General features: G+C 52.7%; 8 protein-coding genes across 8 annotated transcripts; 2 read left to right on the top strand and 6 right to left on the bottom strand.

Moving 5' to 3' along the window:
- The first annotated feature begins 47 nt into the window (after nucleotides 1–47).
- PV09_02517 (uncharacterized protein) lies at nucleotides 48–1,444 on the top strand. The gene has a single exon (XM_016355570.1). The coding sequence runs from the start codon at nucleotides 222–224 to the stop codon at nucleotides 1,131–1,133; it is 912 nt and encodes a 303-aa protein (XP_016216706.1). The 5' UTR covers nucleotides 48–221; the 3' UTR covers nucleotides 1,134–1,444.
- Nucleotides 1,134–2,358, bottom strand: PV09_02516 (uncharacterized protein). Its single transcript, XM_016355569.1, has 2 exons — nucleotides 2,070–2,358; nucleotides 1,134–1,994 (listed from the first exon to the last, which is right to left on the bottom strand). Exons 1-2 carry the CDS (start codon nucleotides 2,076–2,078, stop codon nucleotides 1,728–1,730), a joined length of 276 nt encoding a protein of 91 aa, XP_016216705.1. The 5' UTR covers nucleotides 2,079–2,358; the 3' UTR covers nucleotides 1,134–1,727.
- Nucleotides 2,359–7,261: 4,903 nt separating this feature from the next.
- PV09_02515 (uncharacterized protein) lies at nucleotides 7,262–9,601 on the top strand. The gene has a single exon (XM_016355568.1). It carries the CDS (start codon nucleotides 7,883–7,885, stop codon nucleotides 9,035–9,037), a length of 1,155 nt encoding a protein of 384 aa, XP_016216704.1. The 5' UTR covers nucleotides 7,262–7,882; the 3' UTR covers nucleotides 9,038–9,601.
- A 2,889-nt stretch (nucleotides 9,602–12,490) lies between these two features.
- Nucleotides 12,491–15,517, bottom strand: PV09_02514 (uncharacterized protein). The gene is made up of 4 exons (XM_016355567.1): nucleotides 15,229–15,517; nucleotides 14,438–15,160; nucleotides 13,140–14,387; nucleotides 12,491–13,076 (listed from the first exon to the last, which is right to left on the bottom strand). The coding sequence occupies exons 1-4, from the start codon at nucleotides 15,410–15,412 to the stop codon at nucleotides 12,727–12,729; spliced, it is 2,505 nt and encodes an 834-aa protein (XP_016216703.1). The 5' UTR covers nucleotides 15,413–15,517; the 3' UTR covers nucleotides 12,491–12,726.
- Nucleotides 15,518–15,649: 132 nt separating this feature from the next.
- On the bottom strand, nucleotides 15,650–17,342 carry PV09_02513 (uncharacterized protein). The gene is made up of 2 exons (XM_016355566.1): nucleotides 17,215–17,342; nucleotides 15,650–17,158 (listed from the first exon to the last, which is right to left on the bottom strand). Exons 1-2 carry the CDS (start codon nucleotides 17,274–17,276, stop codon nucleotides 15,817–15,819), a joined length of 1,404 nt encoding a protein of 467 aa, XP_016216702.1. The 5' UTR covers nucleotides 17,277–17,342; the 3' UTR covers nucleotides 15,650–15,816.
- Nucleotides 17,343–19,050: 1,708 nt separating this feature from the next.
- On the bottom strand, nucleotides 19,051–20,659 carry PV09_02512 (uncharacterized protein). The gene is made up of 2 exons (XM_016355565.1): nucleotides 19,595–20,659; nucleotides 19,051–19,547 (listed from the first exon to the last, which is right to left on the bottom strand). The coding sequence occupies exons 1-2, from the start codon at nucleotides 20,450–20,452 to the stop codon at nucleotides 19,116–19,118; spliced, it is 1,290 nt and encodes a 429-aa protein (XP_016216701.1). The 5' UTR covers nucleotides 20,453–20,659; the 3' UTR covers nucleotides 19,051–19,115.
- A 169-nt stretch (nucleotides 20,660–20,828) lies between these two features.
- Nucleotides 20,829–22,464, bottom strand: PV09_02511 (uncharacterized protein). The gene is made up of 2 exons (XM_016355564.1): nucleotides 21,640–22,464; nucleotides 20,829–21,587 (listed from the first exon to the last, which is right to left on the bottom strand). Exons 1-2 carry the CDS (start codon nucleotides 22,277–22,279, stop codon nucleotides 20,977–20,979), a joined length of 1,251 nt encoding a protein of 416 aa, XP_016216700.1. The 5' UTR covers nucleotides 22,280–22,464; the 3' UTR covers nucleotides 20,829–20,976.
- A 549-nt stretch (nucleotides 22,465–23,013) lies between these two features.
- PV09_02510 (delta-1-pyrroline-5-carboxylate dehydrogenase, mitochondrial) lies at nucleotides 23,014–25,250 on the bottom strand. The gene is made up of 4 exons (XM_016355563.1): nucleotides 25,007–25,250; nucleotides 24,842–24,949; nucleotides 23,389–24,782; nucleotides 23,014–23,330 (listed from the first exon to the last, which is right to left on the bottom strand). The coding sequence occupies exons 1-4, from the start codon at nucleotides 25,163–25,165 to the stop codon at nucleotides 23,225–23,227; spliced, it is 1,767 nt and encodes a 588-aa protein (XP_016216699.1). The 5' UTR covers nucleotides 25,166–25,250; the 3' UTR covers nucleotides 23,014–23,224.
- Between the last annotated feature and the right edge of the window lie 129 nt (nucleotides 25,251–25,379).

The raw sequence follows: 25,379 nt of genomic DNA, 5'->3' as shown, positions 1-25,379 counted from the left end.
TCAGAACTTTCTGCGAAGTCGACTGAGACAATTCCGAACAGCGGCATCGTCTAGCTATCACTGCGAACAAGAGGAGAAAGATAGCAAATAGTATTCACTACCCTCATATTGTAATACGATCTATTTCGCAAGCGCAAAAGGCCTTCTAGACTTCCAGCGCCACTTCCAGGGGGTTTCCTCACCCGAGAGCCACAAGATATATTGTAGTACCTTCGCATAGAATGGCAGAGTACTGGAAGTCCACACCTAAATACTGGTGCAAGTTCTGTAAAGTGTTCGTAAAGGACACGAAGCTAGAGCGGCAACAGCACGATGCGACACCCCGTCACCAAGGCAATATTCAGAAGTCCCTTCGCGGTCTGCACAAGGAAAAGGAACAAGAGGAACGGCAAAAGCAACGGGCCAAAGATGAAGTTGCGCGGTTGAATGGCGTAGTAGGTGGCGGGTCGTCTTCGACGTCAAATTCAACAACGGCGCCCTCAAAGGCATCTGGTTTCAAGGAAGCGCCGAGGCAAGCGACGTTGGAGGAACGCAAACGCCAGATGCAGCAGCTCGCGGACATGGGTGTCGCCATACCGGAAGAATTCAGGAGAGAAATGGCCATGGCGGGCGACTGGCAGACTATCAAGGTCACCCGTATTGAGCAAGCAAAACCTAAAGAGAATGGTTCAGAGGATACAAAAGAGGGCGTGGCCTTTGGGATTCGGAAGCGCAGGTTCGAGGACCAGGAGGAGGAAGAAGCTATATTGGGCACAGGAGATGCAGCAGCGCCGAGAAAAAATCGCAATTGGGGAAACAGAATGAAGGCATTTCCCGGTAGCAAGAAGGTTGATGATGAGGATATAGATGCGCTACTAGGCAGTGTAACTGTGAAGAGAGACTTGAAGAAGGAGGCTGACGAGGCCGACGATGCTTCTGCTACAGTGGCAGCAGATCCAAAGGGGGTCAAAGTCGAAGTGACCGAGGAGAAGAAGACAGAAATGCCAGAATTAAAGAAGTCGGAATCGAACGAGGAGTTAGAGGCTGCTGCAAAGCTTCAAGCTGCGTCGGCTCCCGAAGACACATCAGCAAAGGCGATCAACACACCGGGGACTGGCATCGTCTTCAAGAAGCGGAAAAAGATTGTGAAATGAGGCCAGGTCCTGCTATGGATAACTTCGTCTCCGCACAAGAGTGTGGACAAGTGATAAACTAACATGCTCTCGTGCCACTTCGGCCGATCAAGGATGACTCGCTTGACGAACGCCGGACGGAGTAGAGGCCTGCATCTTCGTCTGTCGTTCTGTCCAAGGTCATGATTCAACGGTTCCGTGAATGCTTGCTCAAAGCGGAAACGCACGCAACTTTGCCGAGCTAAGAAAAGAAAGAGTCGTCCTTGGTAAATCGCCATCAGATATTAGACCTGCCACATAAAGAACAGGCCGATCGTATTTACACATTCGTTCAGAAGTTCTTGATCCTTTCTTTGGTTTCAGTGACTGGCACGACACTCTGCCTCCCGTCAAACCCAAACCGACGTCCGCAAAAAGGTTCTAGACACAGACAGACAGACAGACAGACACAGTTACACTCCCCCGTTACAAAGTCGCGCTCTAGCACGGACGTGAGGGTTTGCACCCGCGGCCCGTGCAGAAGGTCATTCCGGCTATCTTCCAAGCTGTGTATGGAGTCAATCCAGGCCCGTAAGGTCGGTTGAAATACCAGAGGACTCAACGTCCGCTCACGAATCAGCCGCTCATCTCCGTATCCTCCTTCTTCGAGCCTTCGTCAAGCCCTGAGATCCACAGCACGTTGTTGCACCGGATCAGCACCTCCCCCAGCACGCCCTTCGACTTCCCCGCGATGAATTCCTCCGTGTTGCGTAACTGGATGTTCATGTAGCTGTCGACGCTGACGAGGTCGCCGTGGTACTCCGTCTCGCCCCACTTCAGCCGGATGTTGACCTTGCTGCCGACGAGGTTCTGGATGAATGGTTTTGGATTGATGGGCACAATCTGCGGCATGCGTAGTGTTTAGAAGCAGCGGCACCCAACGGCAAGGGACTGCGTGATAGGGGGGCAAGAACATACCGTCGACATTTTTGGGTCTCACACAGTTATCCTGGTGGGGACCAAAAAAAAAGAATTCGCAGTGAACTTGTTTTCGAGGATGCGGTTGTTTTGGCGGGATTTCTCTCGCTCTCTTTATTCGTCCCCCTAGGCTCCAAGCGAACGCCGTGATTCTTTCACGCTTGCGCTGATAAGGGAACGTGTCGAAGTTTCGTCACGGTCGAGAGTGAATCCTGCTAAGCGCTGGCTGTGTTCTGTCGCTCGTCGCAATGCGCTCTCTCCCCTGGTTGGTATGCTTTGAGGTCGCAGAAAAGAGAAAGCTCGGACCACTCGAGGTCGAAATTTCGACTGGAAAAAAAAAGCGACTTGTCACGTGCAAGGCTGGCGAGGCTGAACGAGCTCTCCACCTTTGCGCTGCTAGACGACAAAAAAAAAAAATTGAAGCTGGCCGCCTGGGAACTCGGAATCGGGCATCCGAGATGGCACGGCTATGGGCCCTCGACTTTTGCTCTGAAGCGACGCACGCCATGGTTACCATGCTCACAACATGGTTGGGTTTTCTACACAGCATTAACATTCTTCCGAATTTGAAAAGCTCGCGTCTTCTGACTGAGACCAAACAGCTGACTCGTGATAAGAACAGGCGCGAACACGTAGTTGCTACGTCCTTGGAAATCAGGCCATGCATCTACTTTGCGCTCCAGCTTCCGAGTTCTGAAATTTATCTTGGATTTTGGTTTCCCAGGTTGATTGGCGTCGAGCATTTCAGCCATACCGCGGGGCAAAACCCCAGGCCGGAGAGACGTAACATGACCTTGGGGGCTTCTCTCTGTAGATCCAGTGTCGGGATATAGTGTGGGTTCACGGCAATGCTGAGCTACCCTAGCGCTAGTGTGTATTTGCTTTTCAACACAGCGGTGAACCATGGGTGATAATCAGGCACAACCTTGGAGATCATCGCCCCACCAAGAAGAAAGATTCGGAAACGTGGATTACTTCAACTGTAACTACGAAACAAAAAGCATAGGAGTCGGAAAATTTATCGTAGCTCTATTTCCCAGCTAGCACATGATCGACACGTCGTCAGAATGTGTAGGATCGAAACCTTTACTTCCTCCCTCAATCTGCTGTTCTAAGCACGACGATCGCGTCAACATCTCGATATCACAAGTTGACGCTCAATTTTCGAACGTTGTGGAGAACGATAAGCTTTGGCTGAAATACCTTATACCATCCTACCGCGTTTACCGAATGATTGACGTCATATCTATTCCTGGTTACAAAGGTCACTCAGCCCCGACCTCGTTGGCGATCAGGAGAACTCATAATGAATACTTGTGTATGGTCGTTGGACTATTCGTTTCAAAGGTTGAACACCAAAAGAAATGACTTATCAAGAGCGCGCGCCCCTGTCCGCGATTGGTGGTCCTCTTTATAGAAGAGCCGCAAGCTGCGTACATGACTGACCAACCATACTCCCTTGTTTAACGTCTGCTTGAGTGCAACAACGGCATTGTGGGTTCGTGACAGGTCGCCGTATTAACCTAGACATCGTTTGCAGAAGACATATTTTTTGGTATTGTGGGCAATATACTCGTTAGGAATTGGTCGACTGGCGATCAATCGTGAGGTGTTCTGCATGCGCCCCGATTTGAGTAGAATAGCAGGACGGAAATCGAATCCATAGCCAAGCTCTCGCGCGAATTTCTGATGTGTGTCAGTGAACGTTAAACATGAGCAGCAAATAGTGCGAGCTATCTAAGCGGAAAGTTCTCCTTGTGCTCCTGACGAGGTCCAACAAGACGGTGCTACTGTTGATCGTTGAGCCTCAACAAGGTATTGCAAATCAAATCCGTTCCCCGCTAATCGGGGAAACTTGGGGCCGGAGATACTGATTTGGGATGAAGTAATTAGGTTTTGCAGATCAACAGTCGAAAGTAGGGCCGAGTAGTCGATGGTTTCGGAACGGTTAAACAAAACGTCAAGATGGCGGGCAGGGTGCCTATATCGAGCGTAGTTTGGTTTGGCAACAAACATTTAAGCTTCAGCTGAACCAATCATCTTTCGACTTCGCCCCCGAAGGGCCATGTCTGCTGTGATGTTTAGACAGATTGCGCCGAAAGTCAAACGGATAATCTGTTCACTAGCCCTCACTAGAGGCACACTCATCGAGTTGACAACGCCCACTAACCGTAATACGAAGGTCCAGAATGTTATGATGAGCACGTCGAGCAATCTTAGCAGCAGGGCGGCAGAATTCAAACTTGCCGCGCAAGGCCCCTGGAGACGAATGGTCAATTGTACTTTGCTTTCCTGTATGGAATACAGCTGAGTTATTAAGAAGTGAACAATCGAAGAGGAATGCAGGAACGAGTGGGATGAAAGAGGAAGTCCTCGGGGCTGCCTCCGATCAATGATCATTTCTGGGGTGTCCATCTCCGATGGCAGGCGACACGCCAGTCAAGGAGCGAGTCCAAATTCGGGAACACATTAGTGCGCCGTGTGAAAAGGCCTAGGGTACGCCTAGCTGAAGTCGGGTCGTGAACGACTGACAAGGTAGTAGCCAACTTTTCTGCGCGCGCTGTGGAAGTCTGGCGTACAGGGCCGGCTTTGGACCTGTATGGACATTGCTCTGGTCCGAAGGCAGACGCAGATTTGATTTCGTCAAACATGTCACTTTTTATTGGCCACACGAGGCGTTTATACAGTGTGCTCTTCGAATCTTCGAATCGAATGAGCCACCTCTGTGGCTTCTACGTACAGCACACACAGCACAGGACAAGTAGGCGACCGTCCGTGAGCAAGAGGGCGAGCGTCGGAGTTAGAAGCGAATGATCGGCAGGTGCTGAATTCGATTGTTATTCCAGAACGGCCTGGACGGGATGCGAGTGCTAAGGACGGGCAGCGCTCAGAAGGCCAAACTCTAACAGCTCCACAGTGACGTCGAGGCCTTGCACGTGGGAAAGCGTGGCTTTAATGGTCCGGGAGCCCTGCATGAAGCTTTCACAACCCGGCACACAGCAGAAAGGATGGCCAAAAAAGGGGCGCAACCGGGAAATCGAAATTCGCATGTCGCACCGTTTCTCTTGCGAGGGCCCCATGTCTGGCGTATCGCCAACTCATACAGTGCACATGGCATTCTCGTCGAATACCTGCTTTGGTCGCGAGGAGGGGACGACCTGGCCATGGTCAAGCATGATCCAGCGCAGCTGACCTAGTTTTTGCTGCGGCCTTGGATCGAGATCGAAGGGGAATCTTTGGGCAATCTTGACTGCCGAAGTATCACATTGGCCAGTCTAAAGACGACAATCTAAGCCGCGCTTGTGCCTATTCTCGCCGCACACGTCCCTTTGCGGGCTGGATTGGCCGGCGCTGGCAGCAGGATAGGGAAGCACGGATAAGGATCTGGGCTTGGTACGGCGTCGTGAGGAAGCAATGACACTATTGGAGAGACGGGCCGACTGCTGGATGTGCAGGTGCAGGTGGCGGCGGTGCGAGAGCAGCGGCAGCGGGGACCGCTCGAGGGAGGAGTGTGGGAAGGAACGAAGGGGCCTTGATGTGGCGTGTTCTTACATTTGGGCCTTGGGATCGAGAATTAGCAGGCCATCGAGCCTTCATGCAGGTCATCTGCAGGGCTTTGCGGCCCTACGTCACTGGCGGCTCACAGCACAAGGCGATCCGCCTGCACGGTAACGGGGCCGAGGAGGCAGAGGGGAGCGGCGGGCAAGAAGCGCCAACAACGTTGGAGTTGGCCCACTCTGTCACGCTGCTCGTCTGCTGCTGCGCTGCTGCCCCTACACAGCACGGCAGAGCATTCATTCCCTCGCGCCTGGGCTCCACCTCCAAGGCTAGCGCTAAACCTTCCTGCCGCTTGTGCAGGCGGCAGTCCGTCCTTTCTCGCTCCCATTCTTGGAACCATGCTTGACCCCTGTTGCGAAACGCGAACAGCCACAGACAGATGAGGAGATCCACGACACGATGACGCACACGCACACAACTGCGCGATCACTGAGGCGTTGGTTGCTCGCGAGCAACCGCGCAGCCCAAGCACCGATGCGTCCAGCGCAAAGCCCGTCGTGGTGTGGTTGAACGGTGCAGGTCGGCATTGCATCTCCTCCTTGTGTATCCCATCTGTTCGATTTTGTTGGCCTGGCGTTCACATTGACATGTCGCTGCTTTCATCGTGAAAAGAACGATCCAGCCTGTATCTACGATTGCGATGGAAGCGCCCGGAGGTACTGTACCATGCTGCGCTGGGTGAACGAATGAAAGGAATTATGGGACGAGAAGGGATAAAACCCTTTGTGGCAAGACCTGTGGTGGGGCCGCTGACTGTCAACCATTCAAAGAGCGCAAAAAATGAGGGTGCCGGTGGTCAGATTCACCTTTCGATCTCGATCGATGCGCAAATGCCAAATTTACTAGGCCCGGGGAGGTCCAAACAAGGCTCGCCCGCGGAGCAAGGCCGGGAATACTCACAGTGGTCGAGTTAGGTAGGTCGGCCTGAGGGCCAAAACGGAGGCTGGCCCATCTGGGACTCATGTCCAATGTCCAAGAAAGACATATAGGTTCTTGATGCACAGACGCGGAGTAGTGAATGACGGCATAGCTTCACGACAAAGCGACAGGTAACGATGGTCAGTCTCCTGGAGCAACCGCAGCAGCTGGCAGAGGTGCTGGCGGTGGTATTGGTCAGTTGAAACAAGAAGCGATATCAGCGCAGCAGATGGGGCGCTCAACGTGTAATCGCGGCGGATTCGGGGAATTCGAGATCAAGGTCGACAGGACCCGCCCACGGTGTGGATAGCAAAGGCGCAGTGAAGAAATCCATGCACACCGTTGTACTCCGTAAACGTGATGCAGCGACAAACGAGGGCGCGCGAGTGTGTGGGTGTGTGTATGTGCAGAGCCTAAGAGACGCGGCGTGTGTGTGGTGGACTGGAACGGGGATAGTCATCAACACTACTGTAGCTGGGTTCGTTGCAGCAGGCTTTGGGCCAGGATATGGGTGCAGGGGTCGCTGTTTCGGTTCGGAAGCTGATGGTATTGTGAGGACGTGCGAATTCCCATCCTGCAACCTTGATCGGAGCCCTGTCGTGTTCTTCCCTGCTCGCCGTCCCTGATGCTTGGTGCTTGGTGCTTGCACGAAGGCGACACGGTTTGTAAGCCTGGGCGCATCTCCGGCAGGCGTCGCTGGGCCTTGTGTAGTTCCACGCCTTTATACTTTCTCACGGCGGTGCTTCCAGTCCTTCCATCACGATTACTTGAATCTTCGCTCATCTACACCGGCCCTGTTCCCGGCCTTGTCCTTCATCTGTCTGCCTCGAGCCATAAAAACCTACTGGCTTCTACCTGTACCGCTCACCTGCGAGCTGAATCGGTAAACTTGCCAGCAGACGACCGCGGACGACGAAGCAGCGAACACACGTCTGCTCCAACAGCCGTTCCCAGCGCGCGCGCGAGCTCAAAGAAAGCAAATTTGGCTATTTACTAGCTGACTGTTTGTCTTCTCCCCACGACCTCCTCTCACTGGGACAGTCTGGTGAACAACTCTCGCTCTGGGCTGGTGGTCATCTTCAAGCAATCGAGCGTCATTTCAGCCGCGCCAGTGGATTCTCTGTTGCCCCCTCTCGTGCGGTCCGATCAGATCCAGTGACCCAAAAGCCAGCGGCGCCACAGGCCAACTGCGAACAGCTTGAACAGCGCAAGCAGCCCGCCTGCAGCAGCAGCAGCAGCAGCACCGGCGGCAGCAGACGCAGGAAGCAGCCGTTCTGGCTCGTCAAAGAATTGACAGCACTGTCTTTTGTTGCGCACAGTCTCGACTCGGACAGACCATGGACGGGAGAAATGCATTAGGGCGGCGGATTTCACTTCTCAACGAACCTGTCGAGAGTCTCGACGCAGCAGACGTGCCCGGCCGACCGGCTCGGCTGACCTCATTGGCTTTTCGACACTCTCGCACCTCCAGCTTCGCGTCCTCACCAAACTCTTCACCACCCACCCCCGAGCTTGTTCGCAGCGATTCATCCGACTCTTCAGCTATGAATCGCACGCCGTCGCCAACCACGCCGAATTACATCGACTACAGCGGCCTGCAGCCGACGAGCAAGTCGAGCGAGGCCGCGTTTCAAGCGACGACGTCCGCTTTTTTCAACCCGCAAGTAGACCCTTCCGTGGCCAACTACCCGCCGATCCCACCACAGCATGCAGCGCAGTTCACCTACCCAGCACCGCCCGCCATAGCACCCCAGCCTCAGGGTAGCAGCAGTAGTAGTCAGGGCCCTCACCCTCACCCTCACCCTCACCCTCACGCCCAGGGCCCTGCCTCGCTATCCGACGCCGCCTCGTCGTCCACTTCCAAGGGGCCCGCCAAGCAAGCGACGAAGAAAAATTCGTACCCTTGCCCTCTGGCGAAGCAGTTCAACTGCAACGACCACTTCACCACCTCCGGCCATGCTGCCCGGCACGCCAAGAAGCACACCGGCAAGAAGGATGCCTTCTGTCCGGAGTGTAACAAGGCCTTTACGCGAAAGGATAACATGGAGCAGCACCGTCGCACCCATCAGAACGGTCGGAACGCTGCCAAGTCGACGGGGGAGAGCGCCGCCAAGAGACAGAAGACGTCGAAACGCGCAAACTCCTCCACCACCACGACGCACAACGCCGCCGCCGCTTCCGACAAGCACTCGTCGGCTTCCCTTGCGCAATCCACGCACACCACGATGACGGCCGCACCTGGCATGCTGGATCCAAGCCTGCCCCACAGCCCTGCCTCGAGTTTCGGCTTTCCTGAGCCTACCTTTTCGGGTGCTCTCAATCCATCCATCATGCATCAGTATCCGGACCCGATGATGCCCTTCAGCGCTCCTTTCCCAGGCAGCCCCACCATGCTCGTCGACCCTGCTCTTGGGGGTCAGATGCCAAACGGCATGGCTAATGGCCTCGACACCCTCGCTATGGCTGCAGCAAAGCGCGACGAGCACTACTGAAGCGTCAACGGACTCGTCACTCAGATGTGTCACATCAACCAATCATTTCGCGCCAGAAGCCACTTGCTCCCCGGTTTTTCTTTTTCTTTTTTTTTTTAATGTGTGCTACTACTACTACTACTACTACTACTCCGCGATGAGTACTACTACTGTTCCCTCTCACATATGCGTGGCGTTCCGGATTACCGAATTGGGACTAATCATCTGGGTGGACTGTTCATCTCGACGAATATAGACACCTAAGCTGTCATGGCTATGATGCGCGGGAGGGCGCACCAACTGCTACTTGGGAGGGAATGGATTCCGTTGGTTTGAGATACACATATCGGTTAAGGATGGATGGATGGACGGCACAATGGAAGCATGGTCTATCTGGGATCTGTGTAGCATACTGTCCGCCAAGGATATGCATGCTTCTAATGAACAGGACGCTATGTTTTTTTTATTGGCAAATCGAACTTGCTTCGAGCGGTTGGGTTGGAACTGGTATTCACCCTATCCCGCTCTCGTTACCACGTTATGCAGCTTGAATGATCATGAGCTCTTACCTGTCCAGCTCGAAGGGACGCTGTTCTCATCCACATGTCTGTCTCGATCCCGTCCTAGACCGCCACCACAAAAAGTCTTCGCTTGCGAGCCGAGATCGTTCGTCCACGGATCTCGTACAAACGTAAAAACGCCCTGCCGACCCCTCGTCCCTGCACGACCCTTGTGTCACACTCTATCCAGTGTTACTCCATATTCGCCCTGCGTGCACCTCGACGAAAGGGACCGAAGCGGATGTTCAGAGAGCCAAAACACGGCAGGGCTTTGCCACATTTCGTGCATCTACCCCTCACGGTGACGCCTCTCATCCACAGGTGCGCGTCGGAATCAGCTCCACGGACGCCTTCGCCGTGCGCTTTATTATTTGACGCTTTTTCACGACCAGAAACGTTAAATCCAGCCTCTACGCTGTGATAAGCTCCTCTCATCTCTGCAGGGTCTCCCCTCCACTAAGTCGCCATGGGACTTTCCCACTTTCTGGGCCGCCGTCAACTTTCGTTCATCATTTGTTTGTTGTGTCTTCTTTGATTGTTTTTCCTTTTTGCCACCGCCACATCCTTGCTTGAACCCGACCCGTCTGCCTGAAGACGGCTTAGATAGCCCGACCCTTTTGCTCGCTCACCCAAAGGTGACGGCACGAAAAGCCAGCCCCCCCCTCCTCGAGTTCAAGAGTTTAGACCCCGCTTTTCATACGTTTATTCTTCTGTCTCGTGACAGGAATGGATGGGATTCACCGAACAAACGAAAGCAAAAACCCAAAAAAAAGCGAGGATTTGTTTTGGACGGTAGAGACTATTCCCTCTTCTGCTCCTCTTTCCTCAGCCCTCTTCCCCCCGGCGTTCTCTCAAGCTCTGGATTCCTCCCTTGTCCGCGGATACCGAAGCATGGACGTCTTGGCCGCGATTGTTCGGATCGACATCTGAGGAACAAATATGCGGTTGGAGGCTGGCGATCGCAACCAAGATACCGCGCACGCTATCTTGCTCCCCGTCGTCTTACGCCTTGTTTAAGCCAAAGCGCAAATGCCCCCCGTTGCTTTTCTTCATCCTTTGTTTGGCTCTAGCGCTTACAAATCGGGCAATCGCTGAACTCATGCGCATTCACAACTTGAGTTAAAACACAGGCTTTCCGGTTTTCGTCCTTCGTCGGCAACCTCGCTCTTCTTTCCCAATTGAGATGATTGAGCAGAAGGAAAAGAAGAGGACGGCAGTCGCATTTTGTCGCGTCGACGTACGGCAGTGCACGGTATCTACAAAGACAACATGCAGAGGGCAAAGAGGAAGCCACAGAGCGCACTAAAGCCCCAAGGCTGCGGCGGGGTTCGACCTCGCGGCGCTGACTCCGTTCACGCGTCTGTATAAAGACCGTGAAAAAACGGGGTTTCGAAAGAGCAAACGAAAAGATGACAGGGTGGTGCGCCAGCATCCACGATTCGCCACGGCCTGAACGGCCGCGCAAAGATCGTCCCTCAAAGCACGCGGGTTGGCTGGCCACATGGGCTGTTTCAGCTCCGTCTTTCACGCTCGCATTGCATAGGGACGACGCACGACAAGTTCCGCTGCGTAGATTTTAGGCAGGGCCCCTTCAACGCGAGGCCCCCGCGCCGCAAAAGCTGTAACCCGCCCTACCGACAGCACCTTTTCTGTCGTCTTCCATTCTTCTCTTTGTTTCCCATCCTTTGCTCACGTGGTCCGTCTGTTGACCGATGGCTTTTTTTTTTTTTTTTCCCTTGCGTAACGACGCGGCACCCCCCCCGGCTTTCAGTCAGGCCATCACGCCCCCAAATCACCAGAAGATCCACCGAGAAGAGGCTCGCGAAGGTTCTTCCCCCCCGCGCCCACCGCTTTCCAGGGTCCCTGCAAAATCCTCGGATCTACTTGCGGCGCTATCCTGAGGCCTAGATCTACGTCGTTCCTTTGTGTGTTTGTTTTGGCTTCGGCTCTGGTCTTCGACGACTCTTTTGCATATGCCATGCACGCTTGCCCACGTTAGCAAGATAGCATTAAGTTTGGTGGTGAACCGTGTGATCTGTAGCCTCTCGCCCTCGTTCGCAGGCTTCCAGCTAGCTGCGCGCCATTAAGCAGGTAGCTCCACCTGCTGGAGCAAACAACGTCCTCTCCGAAGTGTCTTTCCGCGGACGCTATGCTCGAACTAATGACGGCTTTGGACCTTTCCCCCCGTCTCTACTGCCACGGAAACCTTTGCAGCTTCAGGGTTCCAGCATCTTTGACGAACACAAAGAGAAAAGCGGGGGACCGCACGTTTTTGACTTGCATCACCCTGCGCAGATACGTCGAAGATTACCGCCCAGCTCCAACCTTTTTATCGGATAGCGTTTTCAACCTATGACGGTACGTCGTGGGACGAGTGACGCAAGCAGATTGAGAGCTTCAGCACACGGGGCACCTTTGGTTGGTGATGCAGATAAAGCTTTGATGGCTTTGCAGCTCGTTGATTTTCCTTCCCTGAACATGGGAACCCCCCGATGGTCTGGAATACCTGATCGGTGGGAATAGCAGTGCCCAACACGAGCGGTGCCTTTGACTTCAGGAGCGTGGAAACGCGAGCCCGGTTGGACGACTCTGTGGCAGTCTCGTCGTCCGCCCCTCTACTTGCATTCTCTTATCGAATCCTGAAACGACGTGCCCACCCCCCTTCCTCTTTCTTCTTCTTCTTCTTCCTTCTGCCGCTTCCGTCTGCTAAAGCCCGGGAATGACGGCTTGCGTTCGTCTACTGCCTTTGTCGTCGCCCTGTGCTTTGCTTCCTGCCAAATGTCACTAAGTGGTTGCCTGATGCGGTCAAAAAGATTGTTTCATACACGGACGTTTGCTCTGATTCGGACGGAGTCGACGTCAAATCTTCAAATAGCCATGGCTAAGTTATTGAATCACGTTTGGAGAGGGATTGAGGATAGTGAGCGCACAGTTCAAAGCTCCAAGTCCCAAAAATCCACGCTTTTCCAATACGATATGCTGGATTGACTTCATCTAGATCTCGCTATGCATTTTCTTTTTGGAAATCTACATCACGCAAAAAGCGTCTCCCCTTTTTTTTTGGTGGTTCTTGTGTCTCCCCCATATACATAACAAACACGTCCCCCGTCAAGGTGGACGTGTAATGCCGATAGTTTACAGGGCTTCACCTCATTTGAAGGTGCTGGCTTGTGGCCACTTCGCCTTCGCCTTGCTGATGTAGTCCTCCTTGACCTTCGCATCGCTGTTCCACTGCTTCAGCGTCTCCAACCCTTCAATTGCCTCCTTCATGTCCGCTTTCTCCACCAGGGCGATAAGATCCTTTTCATTCTGCGCTTTGGAGGAAGGGTCGAGCAATTGTCGCACTCTGAGCCCGGCTCGCGTTTTCCGCGCGCAGTCCTTGTGTTTCGCCATGTACGCGTTGTTGAACGACTTCAAGTCTTTCGTTTCGGGCACAATACTTAGGTTAGCCTTGAGCACCTGATCAGCCTTTGCACTCTTCGACTCGGAGTCTGCGTCGACTAGAAGTTCAGCGTCAGTCACAACAAGCTCATTAAGATCCAGATGCTTTGGAGGGAACGTACGAGCTTGTCTGAAGCGCACCAACTGCTCATGTAGGGTAGCCTGCTCCGCATCCAATGCGTGCGCCGCAATCAGGCACCGCAGCGCGAGCAGATACCTTTTCCGGCGCAGATACACTTCAAATCCAGCATTTTGCCCGTCAATATTTTTCGGGCTCAGTTCTAGTAACGGCTGTAAATACTTGACCGCCTCGTCCAGAGGTGCCTTCGTCTCTAAAAGTTTCAGACCTTGTGGGTCAGGATCCTCCTTCTTGGGCTCTCCGTCAGCGCCCGTGCCTGGTTTCTTGCCCTTGTTGGCTGCTTCGCGCTTCTCCGCCTCCTCTTGGGCTTTCTTCTCTGCCTCCTTTTTCGCCTTCTTGAGCGCCTTCTGCTTTTCTTTGGGGTCAAGGCCTTCTAGATTCACGCCATTTGCCAGACCTGTATTCGCCAGATCCGGATTGTCATGTAGCATAACGTAGATTTTGATCGCCTGTAGAGCAGCCCTTGTATAGAAAGGGTGTTCTCTCAACTTGTCTTCCCAACGCATCATCTCTACGTAGGCACGTATTTGACCCTTCCGTATTGAGAATTGGTGGAAATCAAACTGATCTTCCTGCCAGACGTCGAAGATATCATAGATGGCTTTGAAGCGTTTCAATGCCAGACTCAGCTTGCCTTGTCGCAAGTATGACTCGCCATCTTCGGTAATATACCACATACACTGCATATCAAGTAGGTCGCCAAGTGCACCCCCTACTGTTTCATTGCGTGTGAACTTGCTCATGGTCGCAATAGCAGCCTCATTGTCATCCCTTCGTAATTGGTACTTGGCACACTTCGTGTTGATATATCGATCCTTTTCATCAAGCTCTCGTGCTTGATTCATGACCTCAGCAGCTTTCACTAGATCCCCGGTATGCTTGATGATCCTTGCTTTGGTCATGGTATAAAAGACAGACTTCGGGTCCAATGAAATCGCCTTCTCGACGTAGTCCATCGCCTTTTTCAAATCTCGAGAGCGGAAGTAGTCGTAGTGATGAGCAAGGAAGTAGTAGCAAGCTTGCTCGAAGCGCGTTGATTTGTCACCGTTTGCTAGAGTTGCATCCCCATTTGCAAGCGTTAGATTTGCGGTATATCCCTCGACAAGGTCCTGTATGGTTGCAAGTTTGTCTGCTGACGTGTAGAGGGCCTTGATGTTGGCGAATGTCGATGGAACGCCCTTCGCAAGCATCCGCTTCAGATACCTATCTGCGGCAACTTTGAATTCCTCCCCTAATCCACGTCAGCACATCCATCACTCTATTCGCAATGAGGGCTTTCACCTTCCAAAAAGTCAAGCGGTATCCTTAGAGGCGCATCCACCCTCTCGTTCTGCTCTGCAAATTTCTCGTACAGTTCAGCCACCTTCTTTGAATCCGTCTTGCGATCCAATCCCATAGCTTCTTCCAACTTCTCATAATACGTCCTGTACTCGTTATTTCTGCACAGCAAAGCCCTATAAGATGCCTCCGCCTCCTTTTTCATTCCTAGCTGCAGCTGATATTGCGCCCTCATCTCCATGACCGCTGTGCGATCCAAATTGTTTTTCGCTATCGATTCAAGGTGCTCCAGCGCCCGCTGTGTCTCACCCATCTCAGCGATGATGGTATTTCGGTACAGCGCCGCCTCAGAATGCTCATAGTCCGTCCTAGGAGGAGGTTGTTTAAGTGTATCTTCATACGTTTTCAGAAGCTTCTCAGCCGTTGCCAGATTACCGGCCAGATGATGCGCGACCGCCAGCGCCGTCCAGTTCTGCCGTAGACCAGACCGTTGCTGCAAGATCGCCTTTCGACTCTCGATATAGCCAGCGTAGTCACGCATTTGAATTTGCAGGAAGGCGAGATCTCGCTGGATCTGCTGCGACTCCGGCTCTAGCTTGAGTGCAAATTTATACGCCTTGATCGCCTCGTCGAGCTGCTTGGTCGAACGGTACAGCAAACCATACACGTGCCAGCAAATGTGCGACTTCATGTCTGCCTGCAGAGCCTGCTTGGCTAACGCAAAGGCTGTCAATTAGGAGTGGTCGTCAGCCCACTCAATTTAAGGTGCCGTCCAGGACAAGTAAAACACACACCTTCGTCCGTTTGACCCATTGCATTCAGAGTCAGAGCTTTCATAGCCATGGTGTCTCCATGGTTGGGATTTTTCTTCAAAATGCCATCGGCTGTCTTGATGGCCTTCTTGTGCTGTTTGGCCTCGTAGAGCTTGACGAGCTGCCGGAAGGATGCGCCATCCTTGCTATTCAATGGCTGAGGCATTTTTGAGGCGGATAAGGAGCGAACGAAAGCTCTCTGAATGCGCGCATGCGAGCTATGCGATGAGATGCGAAAAGGCGGTGCCCAGCGAAACCGTGTGGTGAAATGGGGTCCGGCGTCGGGAACGGACACAAGCACGAAACGGGTAGTATGCTGACCTTGTGTGGGGTGGCCTCAGCATCCAGGGACTTCACACAGTGTCACTAAAACGAGCGAAGACGTGTCTTTGGAAACGAAACCTTGTTGTAACGATATAATTTGCAGAGAGAATGACGACTTTCCTTAATAATACATAGGAGATTTGATCACAACTGAGTGATTGATAGTCATGATCTGTTGCTACATCGATGAGATCAAGTAATCCACGCTAAATGTTAAAATCAGCAATCTCACGAGGCCAAAGCAAGTCACGCTGATAAACCCCTTCGCTCGGCGGCATCTAATTGCTGCATAAAATGATAAATTCCCTCGATACCTTGATATTCCAACGGTGTCGACGCGCCCGATCTCTCCTTCCCATGCAGCCTTGGAGAGTCAAGTTCACTGCTTCGAATGGTCTCGTAGCCGCTAGGAGACGATACCCAAGGATTGCCACTGAGAATGTCGTCCGGAATACCCTCAAGCTCAAGGCCAACATCAGACATAGCTGAAAAATCGGGCGTAGGTAAGTTGCCGAGAACCGGAGACGGGGGGGTTTCTTGTATGACGGCGGGGTCATCCCACCAGAGCTTGTCGACTTTACGATGCATCACCGGTTTCTCAAAAAAAGAGCACTCGGATGGGCTCTTACTAGGAGCATATGGAAACAAAAGAGCGATTTCGGTTCCATTGTATGCATCGAAATCGGGATCCTGCTTGATGATGCCACGCTGTAGACCTAGTTCGAGCGCCAGTCGTTCAACAGTGTCTGCGTCGCAGCCAGGGAAATGCACCCGAAGGCAGGAATTTTGATATGTGATCGGCAGGTCACCCAGAGTCGACAGCTTCTTCAGGTCACTGAGAATCATGGCAAGGTCCTTCAAAGCACGCGAAAAGTCAATAGACAAGACGTCAAGAAGGCCCTCAGTGTTCAGATGGTCCATTTTTGGATGTTCAGTCTCCTGAAAACCGGAGACGGTGCCAAACGGTGTGAGGGCAGTGATCGTTGGATTAACGGCAAAATCGATGTATGATCCAGGCGTGGCCTTTGGAATGGCGGATATTTTCTTCGACGCCTCGCTTTGAAGCTCAGTGACTTCACGATATCGCTTTTCGCCGGTATATGGATTGACGCCGGAAAATTGTGCCTTCTTGCCGCCAATCATGAATGCACGGATTGCTTGATTGACATTTTGAACGACCTGTGCTGGTGCTGCAGGTCCATGCGAGAAGTATCTTGCACCGCCGATACGTCCACCTCCAGCGGCGTACCCGCCTGCGGTACGGCCAAGAGTGCCACCGGTTAAATTAGGACGGAGTGTGTGCGCGAAGGGGGCCCGGCCGGTGGAAGAGTTGACAGCATTGCCGGTACGTGACTTGGGGAATGAGGCACGGTTATATTTGATGTTCTTCGCTCCCGAACTGAACTCGCGAGCAATTGTCTTAAACGCCTGATTGGAAAACCATCGTTTACTCTGCTTAAGGAAAGCCGCTGGGTGAATGGGCTGACGCGGTGCAAGACGGGCGAACGCAGGTTGCAATTCGGACGCAGGTCGTACAGATGCATACACTTGGTTTTGAATAAGCTTGGACGTATGTTTGATGGCGAGCCTAGGGATCAATTAGATCGCCGAATGAATATACTGCATCGAGGAAACGAGACTTACCGAAGGACCTTGAGGTTCTTGGCCACCAAGACGTGAAATGAGCCCGCAGAAAGGGGCGCCATCCTTTGATGTTCACCAGTGCGTGAAGGTGAAGGTTGGAGAAGGCAGCAACGTCAACCTGCGGGGTGTCACAGGCTAAAGCATGTTCGCCACTGTAGGGCTGTGGCTGTGTTTTGGTCCGACAGAATAGGCGAACTCGCTTCTGCCTCAGGCATCACTCTAAATGTCTTCGCCCGTCACGTGCAGTCGTTGCTTTGTTCACATTGTGAAATGGATTGTGGATTCATGCCTTTCGCCTCCCTTGTAGTATACTATTTCGTCTGTTTAGAGTAGCTTAATCATGGGTCTGCAATATGTCAGCCTAAGTAGAAATAACGGGTCAATGAAGAGTATTTCATCATCTTCTAATATGGCGTGGGCTCAAGCCTCACTTGAGCAACGAAGGACGAAGCTTTAATTAGCCTCTGAATAGAGCAGAAGCAAAGATACTGTTTACATATCGATTTATGTATTAAGCATGGAGCGAACACGAAAAAAAGGAACGGGCCAGCGAGCAGAGTCAACTGTGATCGACATCGGCAACATGTATCCGATGACGATTCTTGTCGACCGTTGGTGACGATATCGGAACATACAAGATGGCGAAGGTCTGAGTTCTAGAAGCGTAACCTCTTGTGTTGCATATGCGCTGCAGTGTTCACGTCCTTTATTACTTCAATTTCATCGGCATTCGGTGTTAGGCACTTCTCAGCCTTGCCAACAGCCTTGCCAACAGCCTTGCCGCGACAATGGAACCGCACGAACGAATTGACATGCATGCCCACGTTATGCCACCGAACTGGCGTGCGGCATGTCAAGAACACCAAAACGCAAAGCCGAATGGGGGAACCAGGGATCCAGTATTGATCTCTACCTCGTAATTGGACTGCAACTAACGGCAGAGACAGCCTTGGAGCATAGATTCTCATCTAGCATTTATGGATCGAAATAACATCCGCAAGACCGTGATTAGCATATCGGCACCAGGAACACACCTTGTGCACGGTAACGATACCCTTGGAGCCCAGGTGACTCGCGACGCAAACGAGTACATGTCCAGTGTTGTTAGGCGGAATCCAACTCGATTTGCATTCTTTGCTTCGCTGCCGCTTCCAGCAGTGCAGGAGTCGCTTGCTGAAATTGACTACTCATTAGACGAGCTTGGGGCTGCTGGCTTTGCTCTTGTCACGAACATCCATGGCAAATATCCAGGGGACCCAAGCATGGACGCCGTGTTCGAGCGGCTGAACAGCTTAAGTGCGATTGTGTTCATCCACCCTACGAATTGTCATCATACTCCACTAGACGGCTCGACACCTCGAATTGTAGCTCCGTTGAGCTTGCCCGGCGGTGTGCTTGAGTATGTTTTCGACACTGTGCGTTGTATCACAAACCTGATTCTGTCTGGCACCGTCGCACGCTACACCAACATTCGGTGGGTGATTCCCCACTGTGGTTCCGCGTTAGGTTCGCTACTGGAGCGAATCGCTGGCTTTTCGACGAAGATCTTGAAAAAGGAGCATTCTTTGTCTAGCGAGGAAATCAAGAGGGTGTTTAACGAGAGGTTCTGGTTCGACCTCGCAGGTTTCCCGTTCCCAGATCAGATTGTGGGTATGTTGAGGATTGTACGTCCAGATAGGCTAATGTATGGCACGGACTTTCCGTATCTCAATGGCGATCTGTGCACTGAGTTGAGAGAGACGATGGACAACGGATTGAAAGAACTGTTCGATGACGCAATGATCCGAAACATTCTGATCGGAACCGCGGAGGAACTTTTGGCAAACAAGTAGTTGAGCTCAGAATCCTCAAATTAGATATACACAAGCGCCACAGCGTGCGAATGGGTTAGCGTAGCCATATCATTGCTTCGACGATGCTATCAATTTGGCAAACTCTTCGCCCGCTTTTCTCAAATCCGCACTCAGATCGTGCTCCCAGATCCACAGCCATCGCTGGTTGAGATTGCCCACCACTTTCTGCCGATCAGCGCCGGCTTCAGGATCACCAAGCACATACACGATACCGCACTCTGCGCTTGTTTCAACAACTTTTTGGGCCCTAGGCCGTCGTATAGAGTCGAAAACTTGAAAAGCCTTGGATAGATCTTCTGGCGATTGTACCAGGCCAAGCACGTGCGAAAGAATCAGGCTGTCCTCAAGGGCTTGACCAGCGTTGGCTGCCTGGTGAGGCAGGCTTGAGTGGGCAGCATCGCCGATGATACAGATGTTGCCGTTGAAATAGGTCGATGTCTTTAGATGGTGGTGCAGTGACCATTGGATCGGCTTCGCCCACTAAGAAAGCGTTAGGCGTCGATGAGATTGTGATCGGGAGCACTCACATCGAGCAGTTTAATAAGCCGATCATCGACGTAGCCCTTGAAATCAGCAATCATCTCTTCTCTTGAGACCTCCTTCGTCCACTGCTTCTCGTTCCACTCCTTATTTTCAAAAACAAAAGCAATCACGTTTGCCTCTTTACCGTGCGAGATTGGATATGACAGAAAGTGCCGGACCGGGCCCAGGAAGATCTTGGAGTCGCCAGCCATACCCTTGCCCAGAATAGCCTCAGCTTGCTCGGTGGGCACAATAGATCGATACACGTATTTTCCCGAATACGTCGGCAGGACCTCATCTGGATACCTCTCGCCCAGAACGGCGGGTCGCGTGACGCCTCGATTTCCACCGTCTGCTCCAACAACCGCGTCTGAGACGACTACCTCGCCGTCTTCGAATGTGACCTGGACCTTGCCACCGATCTGCTTAACGCTTGTCGCCTTCTTGTTGAACTTGACCGTCTCAATTGGAATCAGAGAGGTCATGATATCAAGCAAATCCTTCCGATGAGCACTCGTCCGGTCGTAGATCGGGGCACCGATGTGATCTCCCCAGCCCTCGTCAAGCCCAAATCCAGGCTTTGCAAGGAGCGTGTCGAAGATGACATGATCCTTGCCCGGCGTCACATTGCCCGTCGAGATCTCGTCATACAGGGCCTTGAACTTTGGCTCCAGCATGTCCATGGCGCGGAGAGCATTTGGACCCAAACCGACGCCAGCACCGACGACACTGTATTGCGGAGCGCTCTCATAGATAGTGTAGGGCACATTCTGGCGCAGCAACCCAATAGCCAGCGCAAGCCCTCCTATGCCGGACCCGATAATGGCTACGTGGAAAGGTTTTTCCTGAATCGCCATGTTCATCTGACTAATGCTGATGATGTGCTTTGAAGTGAATCTTCGTATTTAAGCAGATAAACATACAATCAGCCTCGTTGTATGAAAGATTTACCATCATTCATAATTTTGAGCCGATATTCCACGGATATAACGGGACGCAATTATGTATCGCCCCGGCCGATAACCCACAAAATACAGATATACTGCCTGCGCGCCATCAGCTTCCCCATTCTGTACGAGAGGTCGCATGCATGAAGCCGATCCGTAAACAGTATGGATTAAAATGCCGACATCGGATGCTGCACGTGTTTTTGGAGAACTTTCACGCGGATCATTCACAGCACCACATTCAGGAATGATCATAGATTCCAGTTTGGAGGAGTCAAATTCCTTACGAACTCAACAGAAGAAAGATGCGACATCGATTTTCATACAGGTTTGTTTTGTCTAATCATGCCCAATCGGGGTATCAACAGATTCCTTCTCCGTGCCCAAATGATCAGAAAGCACTCGAAACAACACCACAGGAGAGCAGACGGTTAAGAAGGTCATCCATGTATAAGGTCCTTGACGCTCATGCTCCGGCCGCTACGTCGATTCTCAGACGGGCCGCTCCAGCTCCTTCTGTCGGTGTTGAGCATCAACAGTGCCGCTGTGGCTTCATGATCGTCCTTTTCCATCGGTTTCGCATTCTCGCCTTGAGGGCCTAATGCAGGGCTCGTCAGGGGGGCAAAATTGCTATAGGCCTGCCCAGAGGTCTGCACCTGGCCTTCAAAGGCAGGAGATGGTAAAGCAGATGAGCGGCCAGAGTGGTAGACATAGCCGTACTTGGAAGGTTTGCTGATGATCTCAGGAGATGTCTGAGCACTGGGGAGTATTGCAGGCGAGATGGAAGGCTGGTGTGACCTGACGCTGCTCGCCGCCGCTGACTGAGGGCGCGGGAATTGCGGCGACGTTGCTTCTGACATCTCCTCGTCCGAGTCAGCGGCATGATTCGCTCCAGTTGGCATGGTCTCGCTACGGCGCTCCACATGTGAGAATGGCGGAAGTTTCGGTCGATTTGTTTCATGCGGTGAGGCGCGACACTGAGAGTGTGCCGATTTGAGATCTGCCAGGCACTGTTCCAGATAGCGCATATACTCGATGCTAGCCTGGAGAACTGTTCTTTGTTAGCAGATGCTCTGGAGTTCAGCGAACAGACTGCATCTCACTGGCGAGCTTGTGCATTTCTTGTCCCGCACATGCAGGTATCATGTCTTTCAACACACCGAACTCTTCGTTCATCTTCGACCGTCGTCTCCGTTCGATCAGACTGTGGGCTGTTTTTCGCGCGATCTTGCGACTCGCAGCGGTCGCTCCGCCGCCTCCTTGTTTTCGCTTCGTCCCCGCCGCCGCCGGTGCCGTCTTCGACGCGGTGGGCTGCGAAGCCGTGGAAGTTGCTACAGGCGCCGCCGGATTTCCGGCAGGAGCGATTGCTTGCTCCTGCGTGTCCCGTGACTGCGGTTTCATCTGAATTATCTTCCGCGTTCTCGTAGGCGGCGGAGGAAGCGTGTATGCGGCCTGATTCGCCACACCATGGTTCTGTTGCGCGGGGTTGCTGCCCTTCCGACGTGAAGTACCAGTCTTTGGAGTGACGTTTGAAGGAGGGGACAGCGGCCGGTAAGACGAGTCGGAATTGACAGGCGATGGGGTAGTGAAGGACGCACTGTCGCTGGCATGTCCAGCCATGGCAGCTGGTGGGAGCGTGAAACTGCCGTCATTCAGACTGCCTCGTTTGCCCGGCAAGATTTCAGTCGACGGCTGCGGAGTAGGCAAAGTGTGGGGGGACATGTTTGATTCTGCACAGGACATGGCTGTGTTGCTAGCAGACAAAGTCTAGGCTGGTTCAGCCTGGCCAAAGGGAAAGAGAGCGCACAATTGTATGAAAGGTTACAGGAGTGTCATATCGAGAGGAGAGATGTGCGGCAGGGCGAGAGGGCAGTGAAGAGGGCGCCATTTGGGAGCGAATGCGCACGCCGTTTGGTGCGGCCAAAGAGTGCTCGCGTGTTGCAGTTGTGGTTCAAGAGCACGCGACAGCGTCTGGAGCTGTGATTGGGCCGCTCACGGACGTGGTCGATAGGCTGGACCATGTGCGTTTCGCCGCATCGTGATTCGTCCGCCTTGGTCGTCCTCTCCCAGCGTCCGTCAACACCTCAGAAGCAAGCAACAGAGCACGCGAGCTGTTTGCCACTCCTTTCTGGCTCCCCAATGTGCCCGGCTTGCGGCTAAATTCGTCCAGAGTGTGTCCAAATCGATGCCCATGTGCTCGTCAGACGACCAGAAGGCCGACGTTCATGTTGCATTTCATGTTTTGCGACGACCGTAGCATGCCTCTGCTGCCCCGCGGCGCAGTTAGAACTAGGACGTCACGTGTATCCGGTGCCCTCCTTTCTGCTTTAAGTTAGTGTATCTGACCCAGCAATCACCACCGCATGGTCAAACATCGCTGCTGGTTTTACGCTTGAAGCCCTTCCGGTTCCAGCTTCTGCCGAGTTGCATCACACGTAGCACTATATGCCGAAACACGTCACAGCAAATCCCAAAAATTCCAGGTGAAAACAAAGACTTGTGTGAATTGCATTTGATGGTACATTTGTCATCGGCTATGCGCCCGGCGTCTACTTCTGCGCTTTCATATTGGCCGGTGTGCACAAGCATGATTCCGTCCTACTCGTGAAGGCTAATATCGAGCAGCCACTAGCTTGGCCTGCTTGCTTTCCGTGGCATTCTACTATTCAACCATATGCGTTTCCAGCCTCATACCTCGTTGCTGAGATACTCCACTTTAGTTGTTGCATTGAACTCTTCCTTTATGCTGCGCATGCTCACAAATCGCGCCAACAAGTTCGCACTGCCAGCTTTGCTGAAGGATAAGTTAGAACACGCCAAGTCTTGAAAAGGGCAGTGAATAGATCACTCACTCATTCGTTCCGCTCGCCCTTGCTCCTCCGAACGGCTGTTGCCCAACCACAGCACCTGTACTCTTGCAATTCAAGTAGAAGTTGCCAGCGCTATTCCTCAACGCATCCTCAGCATATCGCAATGCAGCCCTGTCTTGTGCAAACACAGCACCAGTTAGAGCGTATTCCGTGGTGGAGTCAATCTTCTTGCAGATGTCCTGGAATGCTTTTGCAGGATCCGCGGTGTCATCGTATACGTAGACAACCATGATGGGCCCGAAAAGCTCTCTCGAGAAGAGCTCGTGGTCCGGGGTCTTGCTTTCGTAGATGGTAGGGTGAATATAGAAGCCTTTCGATCCGTCGTAAGAACCGCCAACAAGAAGCTCAAGGTTGCCGTCGTTCTTGGCATCGTCAATGACCTTGCTTAGCTTGTCGAATGACGCTTTGTGGATGACAGGTCCAATGAAGTTGTCGAACTGGTCTGGCGGGCCAACCTTTAGGGCTTTTGTCGCAGTTACCAGTTTTTCCTTGAATTGAGGCCACAGTGATTTGGGCACGTATGTTCTTGAGGTCGCAGAGCATTTCTGACCTTGATACTCGAATGCGCCGCGTACGGTCTGCACCACCGCATTTGTGACGTCGGCGGATGAATGGATAAGATGGAAGTTCTTGCCTCCAGTCTCGCCCACAATACGTGGGTACCCAAGGTACTTGCCATCTGCAACTCCGAGGGCAATTTGTCCGTACAACTTTCGGAAAACCGCTGTCGAACCGGTGTAGTGTAGTGCTGCGAATTGTTTGTGCGCCAACACAGCTTTTGTGACCTCTTCCGCATCACCAGGCACAAATTGAATCACGTCCTTCGGCAAACCCGCCTCAACCAGAATGTTGTAGACAAGCCAGTTTGAGGCGATTGCGGAGGGAGAAGGCTTCCAAATGACAACATTGCCCATCAGTGCGGGTGCACCGGGCAGATTGCCTGCGATAGCGGTGAAGTTGAACGGCGTGATGGCGTACACGAAGCCTTCCAAAGGTCTGTATTCTACTCTGTTCCACACACCCGGAGAATTGTGGGCTGGCTGCTGGGAATACAGTTCCTCCGCATATTGCACATTGAATCGGAAGAAGTCACACAGCTCAGCTGCCGCGTCGATCTCAGCCTGCCATGCGTTCTTGCCTTGACCAACCATGGTCGCTGCCATGATATCATAGCGATATTTCGTGCTTATCAAGTCCGCAGCCTTGAGGAACACCGCGGCGCGGTCACTGAACGGCAGAAGCTCCCATGATTCCTTTGCCTTCAATGCAGACTCTATCGCGGCGTTGACTTCGGCAGCAGTCGCATTGGAGTACGACGCTATGGTTGTGGCATGGGACGAAGGGTCTTGCTGTGTAAGGATGGAGGAGCCTCTGATCTGCGCGACCCGTCTAGTCAATTGGGAGCTCGAAGCAACATGAACCCAGACGAACGAACCTCTTTCCCACCAACTACGAGGGGTACTTCTAAAGGCGCTTTGCTTTTCAAGGCTGCAACAGCATCCGCAAGCTTTTGCCTGTCTTCTGAGCCTTTTGCATAGTGTTTCTATAACATTTCCATAGTCAGCCTGAGCACAAGGCAAGAATGATTAAAGACTCATACATTTGGCTCATTCGACACCTTCGGGACTTTAAAAGCAGCCTGGGTAGCCATTCTAACGAAATCTTTTGCGACGAACGATGACGGTGATCTCGAATTGGGGACAAGGAACGGCGAATGCGAGCAGTTGGAGAGGACGGGAAGACGTCGCAAGGGGCCCATTTGCAACCTGGAAGCGGAGAAGCAAAAGCTTTTAAATCACTCTTACCACATTTCTACGCCACCTCGATTGGAACACGCAATGCTATTTAATGAAGCTCTTAACTGGCACAGACGCCCGTTGTCGCAAGGGTAAGCTGTTTGCTGGTGGACACAGCGGCTAGCGACGGCCATCGAGGCTGCAGCTGTGCCCCACAGCGGGGATGCGACTTGCGAT

The sequence above is a fragment of the Verruconis gallopava genome (assembly GCF_000836295.1).
Source record: "Verruconis gallopava strain CBS 43764 unplaced genomic scaffold supercont1.6, whole genome shotgun sequence".
Lineage (NCBI taxonomy): Eukaryota > Fungi > Ascomycota > Dothideomycetes > Venturiales > Sympoventuriaceae > Verruconis > Verruconis gallopava.
The sequence above is the reverse complement of the archived record's forward strand: the minus strand, read 5'-3'. Positions and strand labels throughout refer to the sequence as shown.